The sequence below is a fragment of the Lacerta agilis genome, chromosome 3, assembly GCF_009819535.1.
Source record: "Lacerta agilis isolate rLacAgi1 chromosome 3, rLacAgi1.pri, whole genome shotgun sequence".
NCBI classification, from domain to species: Eukaryota; Metazoa; Chordata; class Lepidosauria; order Squamata; family Lacertidae; genus Lacerta; species Lacerta agilis.
The window spans coordinates 112,861,001-112,883,348 of record NC_046314.1 but is presented as its reverse complement, the minus strand read 5'-3'; the positions used below and the strand labels follow the sequence as shown (position 1 = coordinate 112,883,348).

The following is a 22,348-nucleotide window of genomic DNA, read 5'->3' as shown; positions in this document are numbered from 1 at the left end:
ATTGAAGCGATGCTCATCAAATCTGCAGATGACAACAAACTGGGAGGGGTAGCTAAGGAAGGCAAAATCCGGATTTAATATGACCTCTAAGGGCTGGAGAACTGGGAGCAAGCTAACAAAATGTATTTCAATAGGGACAAATGTAAAGTTCTGCACTTAGGCAGGAAGAACTAGCTGTACAAATATAAGATGAGGTACACCTGGCTTGGCAATATTACTTGCGAAAAGGATCTAGGCGCCTTAGTAGATCGCAAGCTCAACATGAGTCAACAGCGTGATGCAGCAGCAAAAAGGGCTAATGCTACTGTAGATGTTCAAGGGTCTGGAAACCAAGCCTTATGAGGAACAGTTGAGGGAGTTGGGGGTGGGAAGGAGGAGACGACAGAGGAGATATGAAAGCCATCCTCAAATATTGCAAGGGCTGCTTAAGGGAAGATGCAGCAAGCTTGTTTCACTCCTGCTCTAGAGGGTAGGACCAGAAGCAATGGTTTCAAGTTACAAGGAAGGAGATTCCAAACTGTCAGGACTTTTCCATCATTGCCAGGGGGTCGACTAGATGACCCTTTGTGTGTGTGTGGGGGGGTGTCCTTCCTAAATGCTGAGCTTCTGCGTTGTAAGAAATGCTAAAACTGGATCCGCTTCCCTTTTTACTCTTTGTCTGCCACCCACCCAAGCAGCACCCCTTTTCCTTTCCAGGTGGCCCTGCCTTTATAAACCTTCAAAAATGACGTCAGGAGGAGAAGGCGCTGACGGCGGCAGGTGTGGGGTTGACGTCACTCCCGATCCGGCCTTCTCTTTATAGCAGCGCAGCCTCTGCCAGGCCGCCGCCAAGCGGTTTCCATAGTAACCCCGCGCGGCTCGGCAGTTGCCGGCGCAGCGCCCCCTCATTGGCCAAGTCCGCTTTCCCTCCGCTACGTCGAGGGAGGCGCGGCGGGGGAGGGAGGCGGCGGCCCGACATCAGCCTATCAGGAGGCAGGAGCCGGAGGGCGGGGCGCCTCGAGCCGGCGCTAGGCTATATAAGGGCAGGTGCCGGAGCCGTTGCGTCAGGTGGGTCGTGAGGCGGCGGAGAAGGAGCGGGAAGGATTTGGTCGCGTGTGAGGGGAGGCAAATAAAAAGAAAGAAAGAAAGAAAGCAGGTGAGTGAGGGAGCACGTATTTATTTCCTCTCTTCAGAACCGTCCTTTGTTCCTTTCTCTCCTTTTATTTTATTTTGTTATGGCGGTTCGCAACAGAAAAAAATACAAAACGGGAACACAATACAACAAAAACCGAATACTCGACTTTTCAAAATACCATATTTTCTTAACCAGTGACGTGGTGCGACCCCCAGAGGCTCCACCTCAATTTAAGAGGGTTTTTTTTTCTTGGGGGGGGGGTTAGGAGAGGGTCTCTGCACATGCTCAGAGGTAAGCCTCGTCATCCCTTCCACCCGCTGCTCTGACTTCCATGAAGCCTCCACTGTCTCCTGGGCATTTATTGGATACAATTATGTATTTTTCTTTAAACGTGCACACACACAGAGAGAGAACAAGAATGCATTTTGAATGTAATACGTTATACTTGACTTTCTTCTGTAATGTTTTATCCTGGGTTGTTTTATTAGGTGCTTTAATGTAGGTTGTAAACTGCTTTGATGCTGGGTTGTTGTTTTTTAATTAAAAGTGGTATAGACACGAAATTAATAATAATTTTGAAGTATTTATAGGGTGGCTAACAACAAAGATCAGAATAAAATGGTAAGTTTCAAAAAGGAAAGAACAAAGGGTTTTTGTTTTCTTGGCTGGCTTTTTTGTGGTGTAATCTTATTGAACTCTTTGTTTTCCCCTCCCAATGGAATGACTAAGATTTTTCAGCAATCTCAATCTCTCTGTCTCAGCAGCAAATGTACTGAAATTACATTTTCTTTAAATTTATTATCTATGCTGTTTTGTTTTGGTTGAAAAATCTTAGCGCTCCCTTTAAAAAAAAACAACAACAACAACCAGCAAACCCCTTTCTTCCCTGATGTATGTCTCCAGGTGGCATTTTATTTTATCTTCTATGCGGCTTTATTTTGGTTATTGTTTTGAAGGAGTCCTACCTTGCTTGCTGAATAGCACCCCCAGTCCTTCATGTTGCAATCTTTCTTATTCCTGGTGCTTTGCAGCGCAGAGGCAAAAAGTGTGGGTCCCTGCCCTGAGGTGCTCACAGTCTTGAAAATTTAATATGTTGGGAGCTGGAGGTGGCAGAAGGCATGTGTGTTCCATTAACATTTAAAACACTTTCCCCCAAAGAATATTGGGGAGCTGTAGTTTCCCTCTCAGAGCTGCAATTCCCAGCACCCTTAAACTAAAGTTCCCAGAACTCATGTGCTTTAAATTTATGTTGTGGATCTGCTTTTAGGCTCCGTTTCAGTAGGGGATGAGGCTTAAGACAGAGGCTTAGAAGATTATTCATACCAAATCAACAGCAAGATATCTGTAAAGTGCAGAAAGGATGTACTGTACAAGTGCATGCACTTCTCTAGCCCTTATTTTCTGTGCCCCATGATAGACCCTCACAGACAGGAGATTCTCTCTGTCCTCTAATACCTGTCACTGAAAGTCCTTCTGCCACCCGTCTGCCACTTTTGCAGGGCCACAGTCCTTGTTCCCTAATGGAGTCCTAGAAGGGGAGACACCAAATGGATACATTTGAGGTGACCTCCACAGACACCAGTGCATCACTGGTGTTTGCAGCGTGCTCAGCTTCTCTCTTCCCATCCTGAAACACACTCTTGGGATGAGTAGAGTCTGTTTGCCTGCCCCATGCACCAGATTGCTGTTAAATTAGTGCAAAAAGTTAAAAGGTCTCAGAGAGTAGCTTAAAGGGCAAAGGGTAACCTGCTTGCAGTTCACTTCCTTTTTCTCAATAACCTGGCTGCCAAGATGTTAATAATAATAATAACAAAACTTTATTACAGTCATAGACCAGCAAGCCAAGATGTTTTGTTATCACCTCCTGCATCATGCCTGACTTTATCTCTCCCCATCCTGAAACGCAACCCTCTTGAGGTCCAGCTGGTCCACCTCTGCACAGGGGCAGCTAAGTAGCACCATCCCATGTGGTCAAATTGCTGGTATGCTTCTACAGAGAAAAAGTCTTAAAAGTCTTACACATTGGCTGCAGATGTGAAGGGCAGCAAGTAAGATGTGTGAAGCTCATCTCCCTTTGAAACCTTTGGCTAATTTATTTCCCTTGCTGCTGTGGGTCCTGCCTTCCTAGCTGGATGCATGGACTATTCCTTGCTCACATTCTCCTCCTCCTCCATAGCAGCCAGCTCTTGAAAGATGAGGCTGCAGGAAAGCTAGTGTTGTCTTTGCTGGGGAGGGAATTGGTCCAGGAATGTGGGAGTACATTTGAAGGCAAGCTTCCCCAAAAGCTTTTCTCACCTCCAAGAGCCTTTTAAACTGATGTGTGTGTGCAAGTGTGTGTGTAAGTGCGCATGTGTGTGTGGGTCCCCTTGGAGCTTTAAGAATCCAATGGAGTCAGGGGCTTGGGCACAGGTCTCATACTTTCCCCTCAGCTGGACTCTTCTCCTGTACTGCCCCAGGCTGAAGGCAGGCAAGCAGTAGGCAACTTCTTTCCCTATTTTGTTGTTGTTGTTCAGTCGTGTCCGACTCTTCGTGACCCCATGGACCAGAGCACGCCAGGCACCCCTATCCTCCACTGCCTCCCACAGTTTGGCCAAGCTCATGTTAGTAGCTTCGAGAACACTGCCCAACCATCTCATCCTCTGTCGTCCCCTTCTCCTTGTGCCCTCCATCTTTCCCAACATCAGGGTCTTTTCTAGGGAGTCTTCTCTTCTCATCTTTCCCTATACAGTAGTCTAAACTTGGTCAATAATAAGTTGCCTGCATGGTGCTTTATGGTGCTTTCTGCTGCTGAGGCAGCGTGGTCACAGGAGAGCAGTGTACATGTGTAGCCTGTAGTCTGTTTGGGCATTTTGGGAAAGCTATTGCTTTTTCTCTTCATGTTTTTATTTTTAAGAAAGTAAGGAAACCACCTTTATTTCTCCCTGTCCTATTTGGGCACCCAGTGTAGAAAGAGGATTATTTCTGTAATACTATTCCGTTTACACAATACTTTACAATTTTCATCTCGTGTCCTCAAGGTGAGGTGAGGCAATGACTTAACAAGGCCATGAGTTCACTCCTCATGTTGGTGAAACTTTTGTTTTCAGAGGGAGTTGCATAATGCTAATACCAACTTTCCTCATATTCCCCCCTCCCCTAACTGCAAACATATGCCTTAAGAATCTAGGGCAAATTGTAGCTTCCCAATGAGAATATTTATATTGCAGGTGCAGAGGAGAGGGAGTTTTCCTCTTATATTCCAGAGTTTGCCATTAAAATGTGCAATAGATATGTGTATACTGTAGTTAATTGTGTCGAATTCCCACTTTATCAAGTTGCTAGTTAATAATTTAAGTTACACTCATTTTAATGGGATGAGAGCACAACCACTTTCTCTGGATTGCATTCAACGTGGCATCCTGTTGTGCTGTAGGAGGCCTATGCCATTAATGGAAATGTGAGGTGGCAACTGTCTGTCCCAAGAGACAAGGAAGAGTGCACCAATGGGGGTGAAGTCAAACTGTTGGAAGGGAGAGACATGTTTTGTTGCAGCTGGGGCAGATCAAGGTATCCAGTTGTGCTGCTGCATATCATCCCTGCAGTCACTTCTCCTGGTCCCTGATTCCGTCTCCAGGCACTGTGGTTGTCTTCAAGGGATTCCCACACGGCAGGGTTGATCATGCCAGCCTTCATGTCATGTTTGCATACATCTTTGTAACACAGAGTTGGTCTGCCAACAGGCCTACTCCCTGAAGCCAGCTCCCTGCAGAGAATGTCCTTGGGGATCCTGCCACTTTCTGTTCTGTGTACATGACTAAGCCAGTGAAGACGTTGTTGAGATAGAAGTGCGAACATGCTCGCAATGTGGGCTTAAAAAGAGAAAACAAACTATGCTTGATTTTGCACTTTGCAAAAGTCCTGCAAAGTTCAGGTATCAAATTGCATGGAAATTAATGGCACAGGTGCTGCCTGCCGCCTTCCAGAAATAAAACGCGTCGTGGTCTGGATTTCATTTCAGTGCCACTTAATGTAGAATTCCAACGTTTGTCTTTCACTTTCCTCTGAACTTCTATTTCGTCAGCATTAAAAAAAAAAAAGTCCTTGCACGTGTTGCTGCAGCAGCCCTTCATTCCTGCAGTAGCTGAAGAGGCAATGGGAGACCCATAAATCGTCCACTAACTGTGCTGCAGGCAGTGCGTAGTAACTGCTGCAGAAGCTATATTGCTCAATGCAGTGTGTGAGCCAGAGGTTAAGCTTGCACTTGGCTGTCATGAGCTAAGAGTTATGGGTTGTAATTTAAGAGTGCCTTGAAATCCAAATGGAAATTGCAGTGTTAAAAGCAATTCCAGGAAAGGAACTTGCTGTAATAGACCTAGAGACATGAAAGTGAGAATCTGTGTAAACATGGGGGTGACGTTGCACACTGTTCAGTGCTGCCAAGAAGTTAAAAATGAAATCCTATTAAATGGATAATACGTCTAGTCTAAAATTGCCTTGCAAGAATAATGACATGGGTAAAAGGTAAAGGACCACTGGACAGTTAGGTCCAGTCAAAGGCGACTATGTGGTGCGGCACTCATCTCAATTCAGGCCGAGGAAGCCGGTGTTTGTCCAGAGCTTTCCAGGTCATGTGGCCAGCATGACTAAACCTCTTCTGGCGCAACGGGACATGATGACGAATGTCAGAGAACATGGAAACGCTGTTTACCTTCCCACCACAGCAATACATATATATCTTTGCACTGGTATGCTTTCAAACTGCTAGGTTGGCAGGAGCTGCCTGGGAAAGAGCAATGGGAGCTCACCCCGTTGTGCAGATTTGAACTGCCAACCTTCCGATTGGCAAACCCAAGAGGCTCAGTGGTTAGACCACAGCGCCACCCACTCCCCCGAATAATGACATAATAAATATGTATTCAGCCCAAGTAAGTACTTTTGAATCTCATTGATTGCAGTTGGGAAGAGTTAATTTGTAGTATTTTTTATAAAGAAATCCCCACACTGTCCCATGCAGGCTTTGTTTGCAAAAAAAATAATGCACAAAATATTTTATTTTGGTTGAGGAAAAAGCCATTGAACAACGTTCTTGCATTCTCTGATCATTTACAGCATGTTGGGTGGGGTGAGTTTTGCGACACTTCTCCATCAATTAAGGAGAAAAGAAATTGCATTTGGAAATGATTTTTCCCTTGTGAAAAAACATAGAAGAGAAGGTTGGCTGAATGCGGCTTTCTCACTTCTTCTGCCATCCCTATCTCTCTGCAAGTGGAATGAAATGCGTCCTGTCAGTTCCTCTCCACTCCTCCTCCTCCTCCTAAATTTTTTGATCCCCAGGAAGTGCAAAATATGGAGCTTCCAAGGACTACTAGAAAATGGAAAAGGACAGTAAAGCAGAGGGGGAAACAGCAGCTCTTTAAGGTCCCAGGGATTCCTGTTGCCTGGTATGAATACAACTCGTCAATCACTGCATTGGCTTCACACATTGGCTAAAATCGTGGATAGGTGGGAGCAGCCAGGCTGGGTCATTTCACAATTTTTTAATTTTTATTTTTTAGAAAAATGCTTGCACCATTTGCTTAATTTTCTTTCTAGGAGGGTTATGATTTTTTTTTTAAAGATAGCTCAGAGTTTGGATTCCCTTCCTTGTGTGCCTTTGTGGACACTGGCACCTGCAGGTGCAGTGTTGGTGACCTCTGCTCAGTAGTAGAGTCTGCACTAATTGCGAATGTCTTCCTGACTGCTAATCCATTCGTAGCAGAAATGGCACCGTCCAGGCACCAGAGGGAGGTATTGGCATGTTCAGGGGAGCCCCGATGTTTGCAGAAATAGCAAGCGGAATGGGAAAAGGTAGAAATCCCTAACAGGAGAGAACTCCCAAAACAACTCAGTGAGCACTGAGCAAATTGTGTGTGAGAGGAGGTTTTTTTGGGGGGGGGGGATGCCAGGTGGGGAGTTGGATATCTGGAACCCTAAAAAGGAGAACAGTGGTACCTTGGGTTAAGAACTTAATTTGTTCTGGAGGTCCGTTCTTAACCTGAAGCAAAGTTCTTAACCTGACGTACTATTTCTGGGTTAGCAGAGTCTGTAACCCGAAGCGTCTTTAACCCGAGGTACCACTGTACTCCACACTGCAACATTTTGTTGCAGGACTAACTTGCAGTTTTCTAATGCTGAAAACTTTGGGTGTGAATATTGTCCCATTGGATGGCTTCTGCAAATTGCAGTGTGTTTAACTTCAATTGGACAGCTATTAGGTACATCAGAGAAAGAATTACAGTTTATAGATATAACACGATCTCTAGTTTTCCCCATTTTTTTCACTGGAATCTACAGCTCTTAAAAGCTTCAATTCAGCTTACCTACCTAAGGACCAAACTACGTGGTCCTTTAAGTTACCCTTCATAAAAGCATGCTTATTGCTACCAGTTTTCTTCTGTAGAAAACCAGCTGGTGGGTCATAGTCCAGTTCCTCAGGTTTCTTTAGAGGCCTTCTGTTGATTTCATGCTTCAAATTGCTACCCTCTCCCCTAAATTTGTTAATTACAGCAGAAGAAGACCTTCAGGGTCCCTAACTCTCTCTGAATAGCCTTATTGTTGCTGAATGAACCTGAGGGCTGCCAATTTATGCAAAATGTTCTCGATTTCTGTGTGCATAGCAGGTGCCTAGGTTACATTATCACTCTGGAGATCTGTCACGCTGCAGCCAGAGAGTATTAATTCTATTACCTATCTGCCAGCCGTAAGGCTTACATAACTTTGTTTTTAGAACACAGGAAACTGCCTGGTACTGATGAGTCACACCATTGGTCCATCAAGTTTGCGTTAATAAATTTAAGTATAAAGTGTAAAAAAAAATTGCCTCCCCATTCATACTTTGTGATCCATCTTACCGGTATATTCATTGCAGACTAAACCTTAGAGGCTTTTTAGTTTACCAGTTGTGTAAATTGAAGTACTATTGAGAGTTTTTATCTTCTTCTTTTTTTTAAGCCAAACAAATCCAGTTTATAGTACCATTACTTCAGGTTGCCACTGTGGATGGTTTCCATTAAAACAATAGTCTGCAGGTGTTAATTTAGGATAAAGTATTAATCCAGTGAACCAGGCAAGCAGGCCCTGTATTATTAGAAAAGCTGCATTGCTGCTGCTTCTTGTCTTCAAAGCTCTGTACCCATTGTGTGGTGACGCTATTTTTAAATCAAACAACCTAGGTTATGATGTGTGTTTTGTGCTGATATCATGTGCTCTCTCACACACCCTTTTTCTGTGTAATGGACAACTCCCACCCTTTCGAGAACTCCAATTGGCTTGACGGAGAGAGGCTGTGCCCTATAAATGTCTCTCGCCTCTTCTTTTCCTTCTTGCTTTGCAAAGCCACTGGCAAAGAAGGGAAGGTAAGCTGAGAAAAAAATTTTTTTTACTTTTATTGGGAGGAAGGAAGACATTGTTTAAAGATTTGCTTTTTAGATTTTTTTTCCCAGTTGCATTTAGAATAAATGAATTATCTCTAGTTTGATGGCTTCTCTTAGATGCTAAATGGGACCCAGTCATTGTGTAGCAGTCAGCAGAGTTTTAGTAACCAGACACAGGTATCATTTTTTCCTTCAAGTGCTAAGGCTTAGCACTATTATCTACATGAAAAGTAGTAGTTTCCGTCAGTTGGCGATGTGAGGATTTATGTAAGTTCTGAGAGTATAATGTGTGTTCTTGTATTCACGTATATCAACTTTAGAAGGTGTGTAGCTTTTAACCTTATCGAAGCACTTTAATGCCCTTTTCTATTATTCTAATCTTTTAATACCCCAATATAACGTAATCAATTATGAACTGTGTGAGTGTGAAGAATGGATTTCTTACTGGATGCTGAGAGAGTGAAATAGCCATCATTAGCTCTCGTCCTCTCCAGTGTCCCAGGGCAGCTTACAACAATTAAAACAATGTTAAAAACAGTTTAAACAGCACAGAAACAAAGCAAGTCCAAAAAATATGAAGCTCAAGTATCAAAAGCTAGAGTAAAGAGGTGTGTAGGATCTTAGGTGAGTAGGGCATTAGAACTCTGCCTTTTACAACAAAGAAAAACATGGGATAAGAGCAACTTTTCTTGAAAGTCACATTCGGTATTGGGAAACTCCAGAGGCATAATGGATGGAAATTAGACTTCCAGGACACCTGCGGTGCACAGTCTCCCCAAAAGACGAGCAACATCCTGATAAGGCTGGAAAACCTGCAGTCGTGGTGCAAGAGCTTTGCCTATACAGAAAAAAAACAACAACTTCAGTATGCATTTGCAAACAGATGAAAGAGGTCAAATGATCAATTTCTTTTAACAGCTGGGGGTACTAAGGTATTAAGAACTCCAGACTGACAGCCATCATGGGGCAAGAATTTGGCACCCCAAGATGACTGTGAAGCTTTCACCCTAGCCTGACTTCAGCTGTCAATTACCCTTTACTTCTAGACTGGCCATCTAGCTAGATGGAACACCTGTTGACTAGGTAAAAAGGTAAAGGACCCCTAGACAGCTATATTCTTGCAGTGTGAACATGAGGTGGGGGGACTCTTTATTATTTATTATTTTTAAAATGTGTCGATAAGTTTGATGCCTGGCCTTCTACCTCCCCACCCCCACAACGTATGCGCTTCACTAATTTATTTCTGTCTGAGCTTTATTAACAGTAAGCTTTGAGCACTTATTAAAGCGAAATTAGGCTGAGCAAGATTCCATTTTGTGGGGGGGGTGTACAAGAAAATGGTATATATTATGTAATAGGTGTGTTCTCTCTAATCCAATCCCTGATTCTTTGCGCGGTTGTGAGGAAAGGTACTGCAAATTTAACGAATTGCATGAGCCTGCAGTCAGACTTCTTAACCCCTCTGCACTAGATTTATAGACAACAGGTGTAGCTAGGATCTTGCTGATTCTGGCTGCCTTCAAGGAGCTGCAAGCCAGCAGGCATGGTACTTAATACTGTGTTGTACGTGCGTTTATTTGTTACTTAGAAGTTTCAAAAATATGCCTCATACTTGAACAGGAATTTATGATAGAAATATTATTAGTATGCCATATGATTTCTATTTTTACTGCAGTAATGTATTGTGATTTTTATTTTAAGTATCTATGCTATTATATTACACCAGTGAAGATTTATTATTGGTCTTCATTCTGGTCTTAACATTATACAGGGTTCTCTTACGATCGAAGTTAATCTTAACTGATTCATAAAATCATAGAATTGTAGATATGGAAGGGACCACAAGGGTCATCTAGTCTAACCCCTGCAATGCACGGATCTTTTCCCCAACATGGAGCTCAAACCCACAATCCTGAGATTAAATGTCTCATGCTCTACTGTGTGCAGAACTTGATGGCTGCGGAAAAGCAGGGTAGAGATTTAATGTAGTCCCTGAAATAATACGTTCTTCTCTAGCATCTGTTCATTTCAATGGGCCTTGTGCAAGAGATGTTCTGGATTGCATGCTGTGTTGTTAATATAGCGTAGGCCAGAGCTTTCCAAACTGTGTGTCACGACACATTAGTGTGCTGGCTGCAGTGTTGTAGGTTAGTTGCGCAAATGCTCCCCGTGCTCCTCCCGGGGCTGGAAAGGGGTTCGTTTAACCTCTGGTTTGCTAGTAAAACTGAATTAGTATGTAGCAAAATGATGCATATGTAGAAAGTGCATCACTCACATGAAAAATATAAACAGTTATAACAAGGGAGCCCCCTCAAGCACATTGCCATATTGGGATAGCAATTTTTTTTGCTGGCGCTGTGTTGATTCAGGCACTTCCCTTTCTGACAGTGGCATGCCAGTGTTCTGAGCGCATAGTAAACTGTGTTGCAGAGTCGAACTGTTCCAACTACATGAGTACAGTGGTGCCCCGCTAGACGAAAAACTCGCTAGACGAAGGCATTCGTCTAGCGGGAGGCTGCCCCGCAAGACGAAAAAGTCTATGGGGCTGCCTCGCAAGACGATTTTTTGGGGTTTTTTTTTTTCCGTCTAGCGAAAACCGCAGTTTACATTGCCGCTTCGCTAGACGAAAAAACCGCTAGACGAAAAAAACCGCTAGATGAAAAGATTCTTAGAATGAATTATTTTCGTCTAGCGGGGCACCACTGTATTGTCTGTGACTGGCAGCATTTTCCTATGGTTTCCTGGAAAGACTCCTATGGGAAGATGCAAAGCACATGCTAAGAACATAAGAGTTGCCATCTTGGATCAGAACCAAAAGCCCATCTAGTTCTGCAGTCTGTTCCCACGGGAAGTCAACAAGCAGGACCTGAATGCAATAACGCTCTCCCTAACAGCTGGTATCCAAAGACATGCTGCCTCCAATACAGGACATAGATCAGGCACCCCCAACCTGCGGCCCTCTAGATGTTTTGGCCTACAACTCCCATGATCCCTAGCTAACAGGACCAGTGGTCAGGGATGATGGGAATTGTAGTCCAAAACATCTGGATGGCCGAAGGTTGGGGGTAACCTGACATAGATACTAGCCATGACTGCTGTGTACTATCGACCAGCAGCTCTACCATTGAGAGTATATGAGTACTTCCATTGTAGCTAATGAATCGTTGGGTAATTCAGACAGAGCTGGTTTTTCTGAAGCGCTTATGAAAAATGACTGCTGGTGGAACCTCTTATTAGTGACCGTAAAATTTCCTTTTCTTCCAACAGCCTTGAAAAATGCCAGCCATGAGGAGCTTGAGCCGAGCTGTCAAGCAGGTGCTGCAGAAACCTGGCTGTGGCTGTCAAGTTGCTGTTGTGCCGGTTAGGTGTCTTGGTTTCTCACCACGGCAGGTAGCTTCCGACGCCAGCTTTCACTCAGTGTCGTTCTCGGAATCCGACCATCCGCGGGTGTTAATTACAGGTCAGCCTGCTGTTAAGCTTCTTTGTATCAGGGCACATGTATTGATATTCATCTGATTATATGCAAATGCTGGTTTAGAGGAACACTGTGAACCATCTTGGAGCCCTTATCCCTTTGTACACATTGGCCTGTCCATTCTACCTCACTCCAGGCCACTGAGCCAAAGTAGAGAACAGGAGCATTGCTCCAAATGTAGTCCTGAAAAAAGAGGGTTCAGCCTCCATCTGATTATTGTAGATGATGGATCATCTGCCACTTTTTTCTCGAGCCAAAGCTCTCTTGAGATGCCAATGTTTCGTGAGGTAGTAATTCTGAGGTCTGAGGATTTGTATGCTACAGGTCATTCTTGTGCATGTCAAAGTCACTCAAGTAAATAACCCATCCGTAGCTTCCTCTGATGGCTGCTGTTAATTATGTCTGAAGTTCTGAGTCTCTGCATCCAGAACATAAAGTATTTTTATTTATGTTGTTATAAGGCATAACATTTCAGGTGTTCAAAACAAAATCGAAAATTCTTTCCAGTAGCACCTTAGAGACCAACTGAGTTTGTTCCTGGTATGAGCTTTCGTGTGCATGCACACTTCTTCAGATACCCACCTATTTCAGGTGTTGTAAACATTTAATCTTGCTTTTTAGGGGGACTTGGCCAGCTTGGAGTAGGACTTGCTAAGCTCTTGAGGTAAGCTGTAATTTCTATTTACAATTAGAAGTTCTGGTGCCCTTTTTGAAGATACAGGTTAAGATTTCCCATGAATGATCACATTTACTTGCAGTTAGAAGGTGAAAATCAGGTACATACATCTCACTCACAATTCTAAAGTTGCACCCGGGGGGGAAAGCAGGGAGGCAACGGAGATTGCATTGTACATTGATCTGGGTTGATCACAAAACTGAATCCATATGTCGTCGGCTGATGTTTTCTAATGCTGGAGGGTTGTCAATGCTGCTATTTCAGAGAGCAGGAACTTTGGACTAGAATGCCCATCACCTAGCAAAACTAGTTCTGTTCAAAGAGTCTTGTCCAGAACCTATTATGCTAATTAAAATGAATTCAGAAGAGCTGTTCTGAGTCTAATCTTTCTGTCTTCTCTAGAAAACGCTTTGGAAAGAACAATGTAATCCTATCGGATATTAGGAAGCCCCCTGATAATGTCTTTCATAGCGGTAAGTGACCAGATTATGATGAGAGAGCCACACTGAGCCACACTATGATTACATTCCAGCAGCAGTGATCCTCTTTGGCAAAGGATCTTGAAAACTTAGTTATATATGCTATATCTCACCTTCCTGTTTCTTCCAGTTCACCTGAATTTGCTGACCTAAACTGCAGTGTTAATAAAAAAATAGGCATTTGGCATATTAAAATAATGGTATATGTGTGTTGAAAGAATATTTGCTCAACAGTTTTCATATTTTCCATAAAACAAAGCCAACATGTATGCAGTATAGCTAGAAAGGGTTTGTGTTGATGCTAGTGCAACAGCAATTGAACTGACTCGCTTATTTCTGTGTGAACATAAATGGTAAACAAACCAAAGGACACCTGTACATTAAATTTATGTCATATCTTTATATCCATTTTCTGGGGTGAGAGCCCAGGAATGATGGGGGAAAGATTTGTATATCTACGATTAGAAGATGAACGGAATTTTGAAGCGGAGATGCTGGAAGGTGATGATTCGTGTACCCTGATGCTCCCTGTAAGGACTGTTATAGGCTGCGTCTGGAACTGTGGACTTATAAGGAAAGAGGACATTCTGAAAAATGGTTTTGGTGTAAGATGGAGGAATGTCTGGGGGGAGACCCCGAGATGGCGAAAGAAAATGGTTAGAAAAGGGATAGGGTGAAATATCTAAAATATAATTAGGATGGTTTATTATGGTACCCTGAAGCCGGTGTGTTAAGATTTTAAGTTTTTGAACTAGAGAAGAGATATCTGAATTCTTTTATTTGCAGCAGTTTAAGTGAAATAAGATGTAAGATGTTAGTTAAGAAGTAATAGGTTAGTTTGAACTAGAATTAAGTATTGAAAAGTATGTTTAGATTTCTTTTTTGGATGATTTGAATTTCAGAGATGAGAAGTTATTAAAGTAAATGGAAATTGGAACCAAAGGAGAGAAAATGGGGGAAGTCACCCAGTATTGATTCGAACAAGAATTTTTTTTTTTTTGTTTTAAACAAGAAAAAGAATTATTGGTGTTTTACTGGGGTTATATTTGTTTTTTATTATGTTTTGATTGTTATGTTTGTGTGTTGTACGTGTTTTGTCGTTCTTTGTTCTGAAAAAAAGCCAATAAAATTCTTATAAAAAAATAAAAATAAAAAATAAATAAATTTATGTCATATCTAATCATGCTGAACAGGCAACAGTGTGATGTCCTGGTTTGAAGAGAGGCTATAGAGTTGAAAAGTGGAATGAAGAGACATCCTAATTTGTGGTGTACTCACTCATTCCACTGCTGCTTTTGGTTCACAGGGTTTTGCAGTACTTCAGAACCTTGTAAATCCTGTTTGACAGTAGCCAAGGGCAGGAAAAATAAATGAGTGTGTATTCCAGTGGAAAACAATGGTTTTTATCACCCTTTTAAATTTCTTAAAAGCTATTGTCTGCTTCCAGCTTAGGGTATATTGTTAACCTTTATCATAGTGACCCCAGGCATGTAAGAAATTCCTGGTATTCCATGCAGGCAGCTCTATATTTTAACCATCTCTTCAGTGGTTATGCATGTGGTATTGACAGGCCAGCTTAGTGGTTTCCCCAGCTATAGATCCCTTGCATGCTTATCACAGCACACAAAAAGTGAAGTAACCAGTTTAACCAAGCTACTAATTTTGTAAATGGTGTGGTGGGAAACTTTTTCCTCATATGCCTGAAACATTGCGGCTTAGGACCCTCGTACCTAAGGGACCGCCTCTCCTGGTATGTCCCGTGTAGGACCTTAAGGTCCTCAAATAATAATATTTTGGAGGTCCCGAGCCACAAGGATGCTAGGTTGGCCTCAACTAGAGTCAGGGCTTTCTCGGTATTGGCACCGACTTGGTGGAACAGTCTATCACAAGAGACCAGGGCCCTGCGGGATTTGGCATCTTTCCGCAGGGCCTGCAAGACGGAGCTGTTCCACCTGGCCTTGGGGTTGGTTTCTGTTTGATATTTATGCTTCATTCTTTTATTGGTGGGCTATTTGGAAATGAGACTGCAGTTTTAATTTTGAATTTTTAAATTTGTATTTTAATCTGTATTTTAAATTGATTGTTTTTATGTTTTTGCTGTGATTTTAATTAGTGTTAGCCGCCCTGAGCCCGGTTTTTGGCTGGGAAGGGCGGGGTATAAATAAAAATTTATTATTATTATTATTATTATTATTATTATTATTATTATTATTATTATTCTCAAAATCTTGCCATGCAGTTTGCCTTGTCAATGGCATTTTCCTGGTACAGAAGGAAACTGATCAAAGCGAAAAGATCCTCCAAGTGGGCGCTCAAACGAAGCAAAACGTTTGCATCAAATGAGATCTGGCTCTGTGAACACTGCATAGTGTTTCAAGAGCTGGAGATGCTGTAGCTAAGCTGTCCTTGGCTTTGTTGCGCATGCACTCATCTTTTTATACTTTGAAGGTCTCTGGCGAGATCAGTTTTGCAGTTCTTGTGGTGTTTCAAACAGTGTCTCGGTCAACTGTGAAATGAGTGTCAAACTTGGCCTAGCTGCTATGCAGTAGATGTATGTATGTTTGGGGGTGACCGCCATGGACATCTGCTGATTTACATGTGCGACTGATGTTGCATAACATCATGGTCGGAACAGTTTTGCACCTGTTTGTAATGGATCATTCTGAAAGGATGCACACACTTGTGTATGAAGTTGGTTACACATGCAGTGTTCCGCAAGGAACATGAGAATGCAATTCCTTGAGATTCTGTTTACCGTCAACATGCTTTTGTCTCCAGTTTGTAGGTTCTTACAGTGCCTCTTACCTTCATGCTTTCACCTTCCTCCTCCTCTTAGGTCCTTTCATCTACTCTGACATTTTGGACTACAAGAACCTTCGTGAGATAGTGGTGAACAACCGGATTACGTGGCTGTTTCATTACAGTGCTTTGCTCAGCGCTGTTGGAGAAGCCAACGTCCCTTTGGCAAGATCTGTGAATATCACTGGTAGATGTCAGCTTGCTTCATATTGTTTGTTTAGCTGTTCCTGCCTCCCTCTGGGAGTGTTAACGCTTGGTTTCAAGCCTGATAACTCTGTTTGCTGTTCCCAGGATTGCACAACATTCTTGATATTGCTGCTGAGCACAGCTTGAGACTCTTTGTCCCCAGCACAATTGGAGCATTTGGACCCACGTCCCCTAGGAACCCAACTCCCGATCTCTGCATCCAGAGGCCAAGGACAATCTACGGTGTTTCCAAAGTTCATGCTGAGCTCATGGGAGAAGTAAGAGTTGCCCTTTCCTTATGCAGACGCCTCCAGCCCCCTTCAATATCTGGAGGTGGTTCCCCTTTCATGAACATTTGTCTGTGGTGTTGTGGATGGACAGCGAATGCTACTAAAAGCAGTACGTTGCTGAATGGAAGTGCTTAAAGTTGCTTAAATGAATTTCTTGTGTTTTGTTTCTAAATTACCTGTACCAATGGCATCTTAATCCAAGAGAATTCATCAAATCCCAGTACAGTGGTGCCTCGCAAGACGAAATTAATTCGTTCTGCGAGTGCTGTCGTATAGCGAAAATTACGTCATGTGAAGCACCAATGGGGGAAGAGTGGTTTGACGGGGGGGGGGGAATCGCGAAAATTTTTCATTTTGCGAGGCAAGCCCATAGGAAAATTCGTCTAGCGAGGTACCACTGTACAGTCGAACCTTGGATCTCAAATGCCTTGGCTCCCCAATGATCGAATCCCGGAAGTGAGTGTTCCGGTTTTCAGAAGCCGCACATCCTCCACGGTTTTCGATTGGCTGCAGGAGCTTCCTGCAGCCAATCGGAAGCCATGCTTTGGTTTCCGAATGTTTTGGAAATCGAACAGACTTTCGGAACGGATTCCATTCGACTTCCATGGTACGACTGTATGAAAATGTGACATGCACTGTGCAACATTCCCTCTCTCCTCCCACTCCATGAAATCTGGACTGACATTCTTAACTTTTCAGGCCTTTTTTCCATTCTGAGAGAGATAATGTAAACAACAAACTCCTGTATTACCAATGACACTAGCTACGTTTATGAAGGTACACGAGGCCACCACCTTGCTGAAGTTAAGCAGGTCTGGCTCTGGTTGGTTTGTGGATGGGCTGATTGCCTGAGAACTGCATGTACATGCAAGTCCCCCTTTCTGGACACAATGCATCCCTAGGAAAGAGTTTGTTAGGCAAGTGTTTGCATAGCAAGCTGACAATTTCCAATATTTCCTATGGGAACATTTCTAATCCGTGATTTGTCCAGTGTCTCTCCCTGCTCCCTCCATGGTTTCTTCCTGAAATGGCTGCAGCCAAACAGCAAAGAAGAGACAAGGGGAAAAACTGGTTTGTCCAATCTCCTTGCATGGTTGCTCCCCCCCCCCCATATGGCTGCCACAATTTAGCATAACATAAACAAGTAAGAAAGTGAGAAAACTCCATCTGCTCTGATAGCTGAATCTGTGATGTGCATAGCGAGGTTTAGGTACCAGTTCCTCACGTTGGATAATTGCTTTTTCACATCATGAGCATTCGGAAAGTGGGACCTGCATGTACACTGTTTTGGGTTCCTTGGTGGAAGAAAGGCAGGGATATAAATTTAAATAATTAAACAAAAATAGCTGATAGGTTGTGAAATGCTATCCTCAGCCACAATTAATCTTAGTTTTGAAGGTTCCACAAGACTTAGTTGCAGCAAATGTCCCTTTTTTGCTCCTAAAATCAGTCTGTTTCCCTAATTTCCTCTATAAACATTTTAAGAAGCTGCTAACACCAGGTAGCCAGAGTTGCCAGAATTTGTTGTTGTTGTTTAGTTGTGTCCGACTCTTCGTGACCCCATGGACTAGAGCACGCCAGGCACCCCTATCCTCCACTGCCTCCCGCAGTTTGGCCAAACTCATGTCAGTCGCTTCGAGAACACTGTCCAACCATCTCGTCCTCTGTTGTCCCCTTCTCCTTGTGCCCTCCATCTTTCCCAACATCAGGGTCTTTTCCAGGGAGTCTTCTCTTCTCATGAGGTGGCCAAAGTACTGGAGCCTCAGCTTCAGGATCTGTCCTTCCAGTGAGCACTCAGGCCTGATTTCCTTCAGAATGGATAGGTTTGATCTTCTTGCAGTCCATGGGACTCTCAAGAGTCTCCAACAGCACCATAATTCAAAAGCATCAATTCTTTGGCGATCAGCCTTCTTTATGGTCCAGCTCTCACTTCCTTACATCACTACTGGGGAAACCATAGCTTTAACTATACGGACCTTTGTCGGCAAGGTGATGTCTCTGCTTTTAAAGATGCTGTCTAAGTTTGTCATTGCTTTTCTGTAGCTAATTGTATATTTTCTTTCCTTGTTCAGTATTACCATTACAGGTATGGACTAGACTTCCGGTGCCTAAGATACCCTGGTATTATCTCAGCTGATTCCCAGCCTGGTGGGGGAACAACTGGTAAGGGAGCCAGTGCTGCTTGGACAGATTAAGTTAGCCTATAAAATACAATAGTGATACTAAGGGTGGGGGAAATGGGGGTCTTGCTTTCGATCATGGCAGAACATTTAATGTGCCATAGGAGAAGGGAACGATGGAGGGAATAGGTATCTCTCACACATAAACACTCCAGCCGTTGCTTATCATCCTATATTTATTTCTCTAGTGCAGGACTAGCCGATGTGATACCTTCTGTGGATTCCAACTCCCCTTGACCCCAGCCAGCATGGTCAGTGGCCAGAGTTAATGGGAGGTGTAGTCCACAATATCTGGAGGTCCTCATGTTAATAACTGTAGATATTATTATTAATAATAATTAATTTATTACTTATGCCCCACCCATCTAGCTGTACCTCCTCAGCCACTCTGGGCGGCTCCCAACAGAATATTAAAAACACAATAAAAGATCAAACATTAAAAACTTCCCTATACAGGGCTGCCTTCAGATGTCTTCTAAAAGTCAGATAGTTGTTTATTTCCTTGACATCTGGTGGGAAGGCGTTCCACAGGGGCGGGTGCCACTGCCAAGAAGGCCCTCTGCCTGGTTATCCTTAGAATCCTAGAGTTGGAAGAGACCACAAGGGCCATCCAGTCCAACCCCCTGCCAAGCAGGAAACACTATCAAAGCATTCCTGACAGATGGCTGCCAAGCCTCCGCTTAAAGACCTCCAAAGAAGGAGACTCCATCCTTGCCCTAGTTGGTAATTTTACTTGTTCTTCTCAACTGTTAGGGGAGACTGGTATGTAAGGGAAGATGAACAACAAGGAGAGAGAGGCATTCAGCAGCTCCTTCATTGTGTGTGACAGAGATGGCCATCTGCTTGGATGGCTTTACAGGAGGAGTAGACAAATTAATGCAGGTGACTGCTGTCAGTGGCTACGCTCTGCTTCCACTGTTGGAGGCAGAATGCATCCGAATACCAGTTATTGGAAACAGCAGGAAGAAATAGTGATCTTATTGCTTGGGCTCTGCTTGCCGGCTTCCTGTAGGTATCTGGCCGGCTATTGTAAGAACAGGGCACTGGACTAGATGGGCCATTGGCCTCATCGGAAAGGCTCTTCTTACAGCTGCATTATCTGTTAGCATTGTGTTTAACTTTCCTCGTCTCCAGATTACGCCGTCCAAATCTTCCACGATGCGATGAAGACGGGCAAGTTCCAGTGCAACCTCAAACCAGACACCCGCCTCCCCATGATGTACATCGATGACTGCCTGAGAGCTACCTTGGAGATCATGGAAGCCCCTGCTGAAGGGCTGAGCATGAGGACATACAACATCAGCGCTATGAGTTTTACTCCCGAGGAGCTGGTTCAAGAGGTCCAGAAGCATATTCCAGAACTTGAAGTTGCCTACAAAGTAGATGCTGTCAGACAAGCCATAGGTCAGTACTGGGCTCTGATCTTTCGCTGCAATGTGTGTTCATCTTGTTGCTGGGTCTTAAAATAGGCTAGGTGCAGTTGGGTCTGGGTGTTCGTCTTGGCTCTATCCCATTGTACCTTTTCAAATGAATGGCACTGGCACTTTGGGTCAAGGCATGATGGATGTAACTAGGCTTCACCAACCTGGTGTCTTCCAGAACTTTTGGACTATAGCTTCCATTGGCCCCAGCCAACATGGCTGTAACCCACAACTTCTGAAGGCCGTCAGGTTGGTTAAAGCTGATCTAAGTAGTACTTAAAAGTTGCTAAGTGAAGGTGGGAACCTTAGATAGCAAGGATGTGCCTTGAAAAACACTTTTCAGCTGGTGGTCTCCTGTCAACTGGCATACAGTGGGCTCAGCAGATCCAAAGGTCTGACTTTGTAAGTTATCTTGAAAACAAGACAGGAGTCTTACAGGTGGATCATGTCATATTTTATCCGTAGTGAGCAATGTAAGAGTCAGATCAATCAGAGGAGCGTTCGTTCACCTGCTAAGAAGAGTTGGTGTGTGGTGTTCTGCAGAGGTCTGGTGCTATATAGGCAATGGGGATGCTCAAATCTTGGGAGACAGGAAAGCATTAAAAGATGTACTAGGATGTGGGAAGCAGAGCCTCAAAATGGTACAGCAACCACTGGATTTTACAAAATAGTAAAACGTCATCATAAAATGTGCAACGCATTCCAGTGAAAACCTTCAGGGCCACAAGAATCTTGTCTTCCTCCCCGCACCCCAAAGGCAACATCCTCAGTTAATGCCAAGTGAACATTGCTTTACTTTGGGCCAAGTGGGAAAATGTGTGCTTTTGAACCCAGGCAGAAGCTTTTTCCACTTCATGAAGGAGGTGACTTTCAAATGAAGGAGGGGGCTGGGTTCCAGAGACATATTTACCATCACAAACAGACCTACAAATACCTTGTATATAATATAGATCCCAGTGAAAGAAGGAAACTCCTCCCTTTGGAACAGGCACCCCCAAACTCAGCCCTCCAGATGTTTTGTGACTACAACTCCCATCATCCCTAGCTAACAGAACCAGTTGCCAGGGATGATGGGAATTGTAGTCCCAAAACATCTGGAGGGCCGAGTTTGGGGATGCCTGCTTTGGAACATTATTTTTTGGTAAAGAGATGAGAGAAGATTTGTGCCCTCTCCCCTCCCTGATGCTTTCCTGTTTCAAAACTTCTCCCTCTTGAAACTGCTGTTCCTTTTTTTTTTTTCTTTTAGAAGGAGAAATGCAAACCTGGGTTTTTTGGGGGGGTGGGGAGAGCCATTGAAGTTATTGAATTAAGCATAAAGCGAGGAGGAATTTCCTTATGACACAATTCTGTTTTGTCTTTTTCCAATGCTATAGCTGACAGTTGGCCGATGATTTTTGACGACAGCAATGCTCGCCAAGATTGGGGATGGAAACACGATTATGATCTACCAGACCTGGTGAACACCATGTTCAACTTCCTTGACTCAGCCCGCTCCATTTCCAGGGTTGCCCAGGTCAACTGACTCTCCAGGTGTGGTGCAGCCTCAAGTGATCAGCTGGCAAGACCTGGGCAGAGCCATACTGAGTGTTCATCTGTTTTGAAGTCTTGAAGCAGCACAGCATCAGAACATCATCTTCTAGGAAGGCTTGCTCATCTCTCCATTCATTTTTCTTCCTGTTTGCCCCCCATCTCCTGTGCGCACACACACCGTATACATAGATAATTTCAAAAGCACTTCTGAATGCTGTGTAGCTCCTGGGTTTCACAGAAAAAACACCATTCCTGTCTCATAATGTGCAACTTGTTTGCCTCAGGCTCCAGCAGATGTTCACAGGGACATTCATTCTCCCTCTTGAGTATCTCTTCCATGTCATAAAATATTTGGCTTAGTTACTGGATGATATTCTGTGGAATTGTATTCACATAGAGATATTACAGGCTCTCACTGTCCGCACTTTCTGGAAACAATTGGGGATATTTCTGTTCCGATAGTCTTTCCCAGCTGGATAAATGAGTCTTTACTTCATCCTGTTTTCACCTTGTTTTAAATGTGTTTGCGTTCTTGACTTTTAAATTATTTTATGTGCAAATCTCCTTGAGTCTTTATTCCAGGTTGCAGTTGATACATTGATGAGGGTGCTGAGGATGATTTATACATTGTGGTCTTAACCCTGAAGCTGCTACGATAATGGGAATAGACAGCGGGTGATCATTATGGGGAGAATGGAATCAATCTATGGGGTGAACAGGTCATCTGTGGGGCTCACCTTAAGCACACATTGCCAGTCAACTGAGCGTTCATTTGTGTTGATCATGGGGTGCAATCTTAAAAATCAA

The 22,348-nt window shown here is 43.5% G+C and overlaps 1 protein-coding gene across 3 annotated transcripts; it reads left to right on the top strand.

Annotated features, from left to right (window-relative positions):
• The first annotated feature begins 1,075 nt into the window (after positions 1 to 1,075).
• LOC117044412 (L-threonine 3-dehydrogenase, mitochondrial-like) lies at positions 1,076 to 22,139 on the top strand. Of its 3 annotated transcripts, none has more exons than XM_033145155.1 (9): positions 1,076 to 1,124; positions 11,770 to 11,965; positions 12,602 to 12,644; positions 13,059 to 13,129; positions 15,972 to 16,121; positions 16,226 to 16,398; positions 18,483 to 18,573; positions 19,725 to 19,994; positions 21,385 to 22,139. In XM_033145155.1, the coding sequence occupies exons 2-9, from the start codon at positions 11,782 to 11,784 to the stop codon at positions 21,531 to 21,533; spliced, it is 1,131 nt and encodes a 376-aa protein (XP_033001046.1). In that variant the 5' UTR covers positions 1,076 to 1,124; positions 11,770 to 11,781; the 3' UTR covers positions 21,534 to 22,139. The 3 variants fall into 3 exon arrangements, with proteins under 3 accessions (XP_033001046.1, XP_033001044.1, XP_033001045.1); XM_033145153.1 differs by having other exon boundaries at positions 1,113 to 1,135; positions 11,773 to 11,965; XM_033145154.1 differs by lacking the exon at positions 1,076 to 1,124 and adding an exon at positions 8,437 to 8,487 and having other exon boundaries at positions 11,773 to 11,965.
• The last annotated feature ends 209 nt before the right edge of the window (positions 22,140 to 22,348 follow it).

Excerpts from the sequence above, each read along its gene's own strand:
- LOC117044412 (XM_033145155.1), top strand. The coding sequence starts at position 11,782 with ATGCCAGCCATGAGGAGCTTGAGCCGAGCTGTCAAGCAGGTGCTGCAG. Across the intron at positions 11,966-12,601 it reads TCCGCGGGTGTTAATTACAG|GGGGACTTGGCCAGCTTGGA; the intron begins GTCAGCCTGCTG and ends CTTGCTTTTTAG. Across the intron at positions 18,574-19,724 it reads GCCTGGTGGGGGAACAACTG|ATTACGCCGTCCAAATCTTC; the intron begins GTAAGGGAGCCA and ends CCTCGTCTCCAG.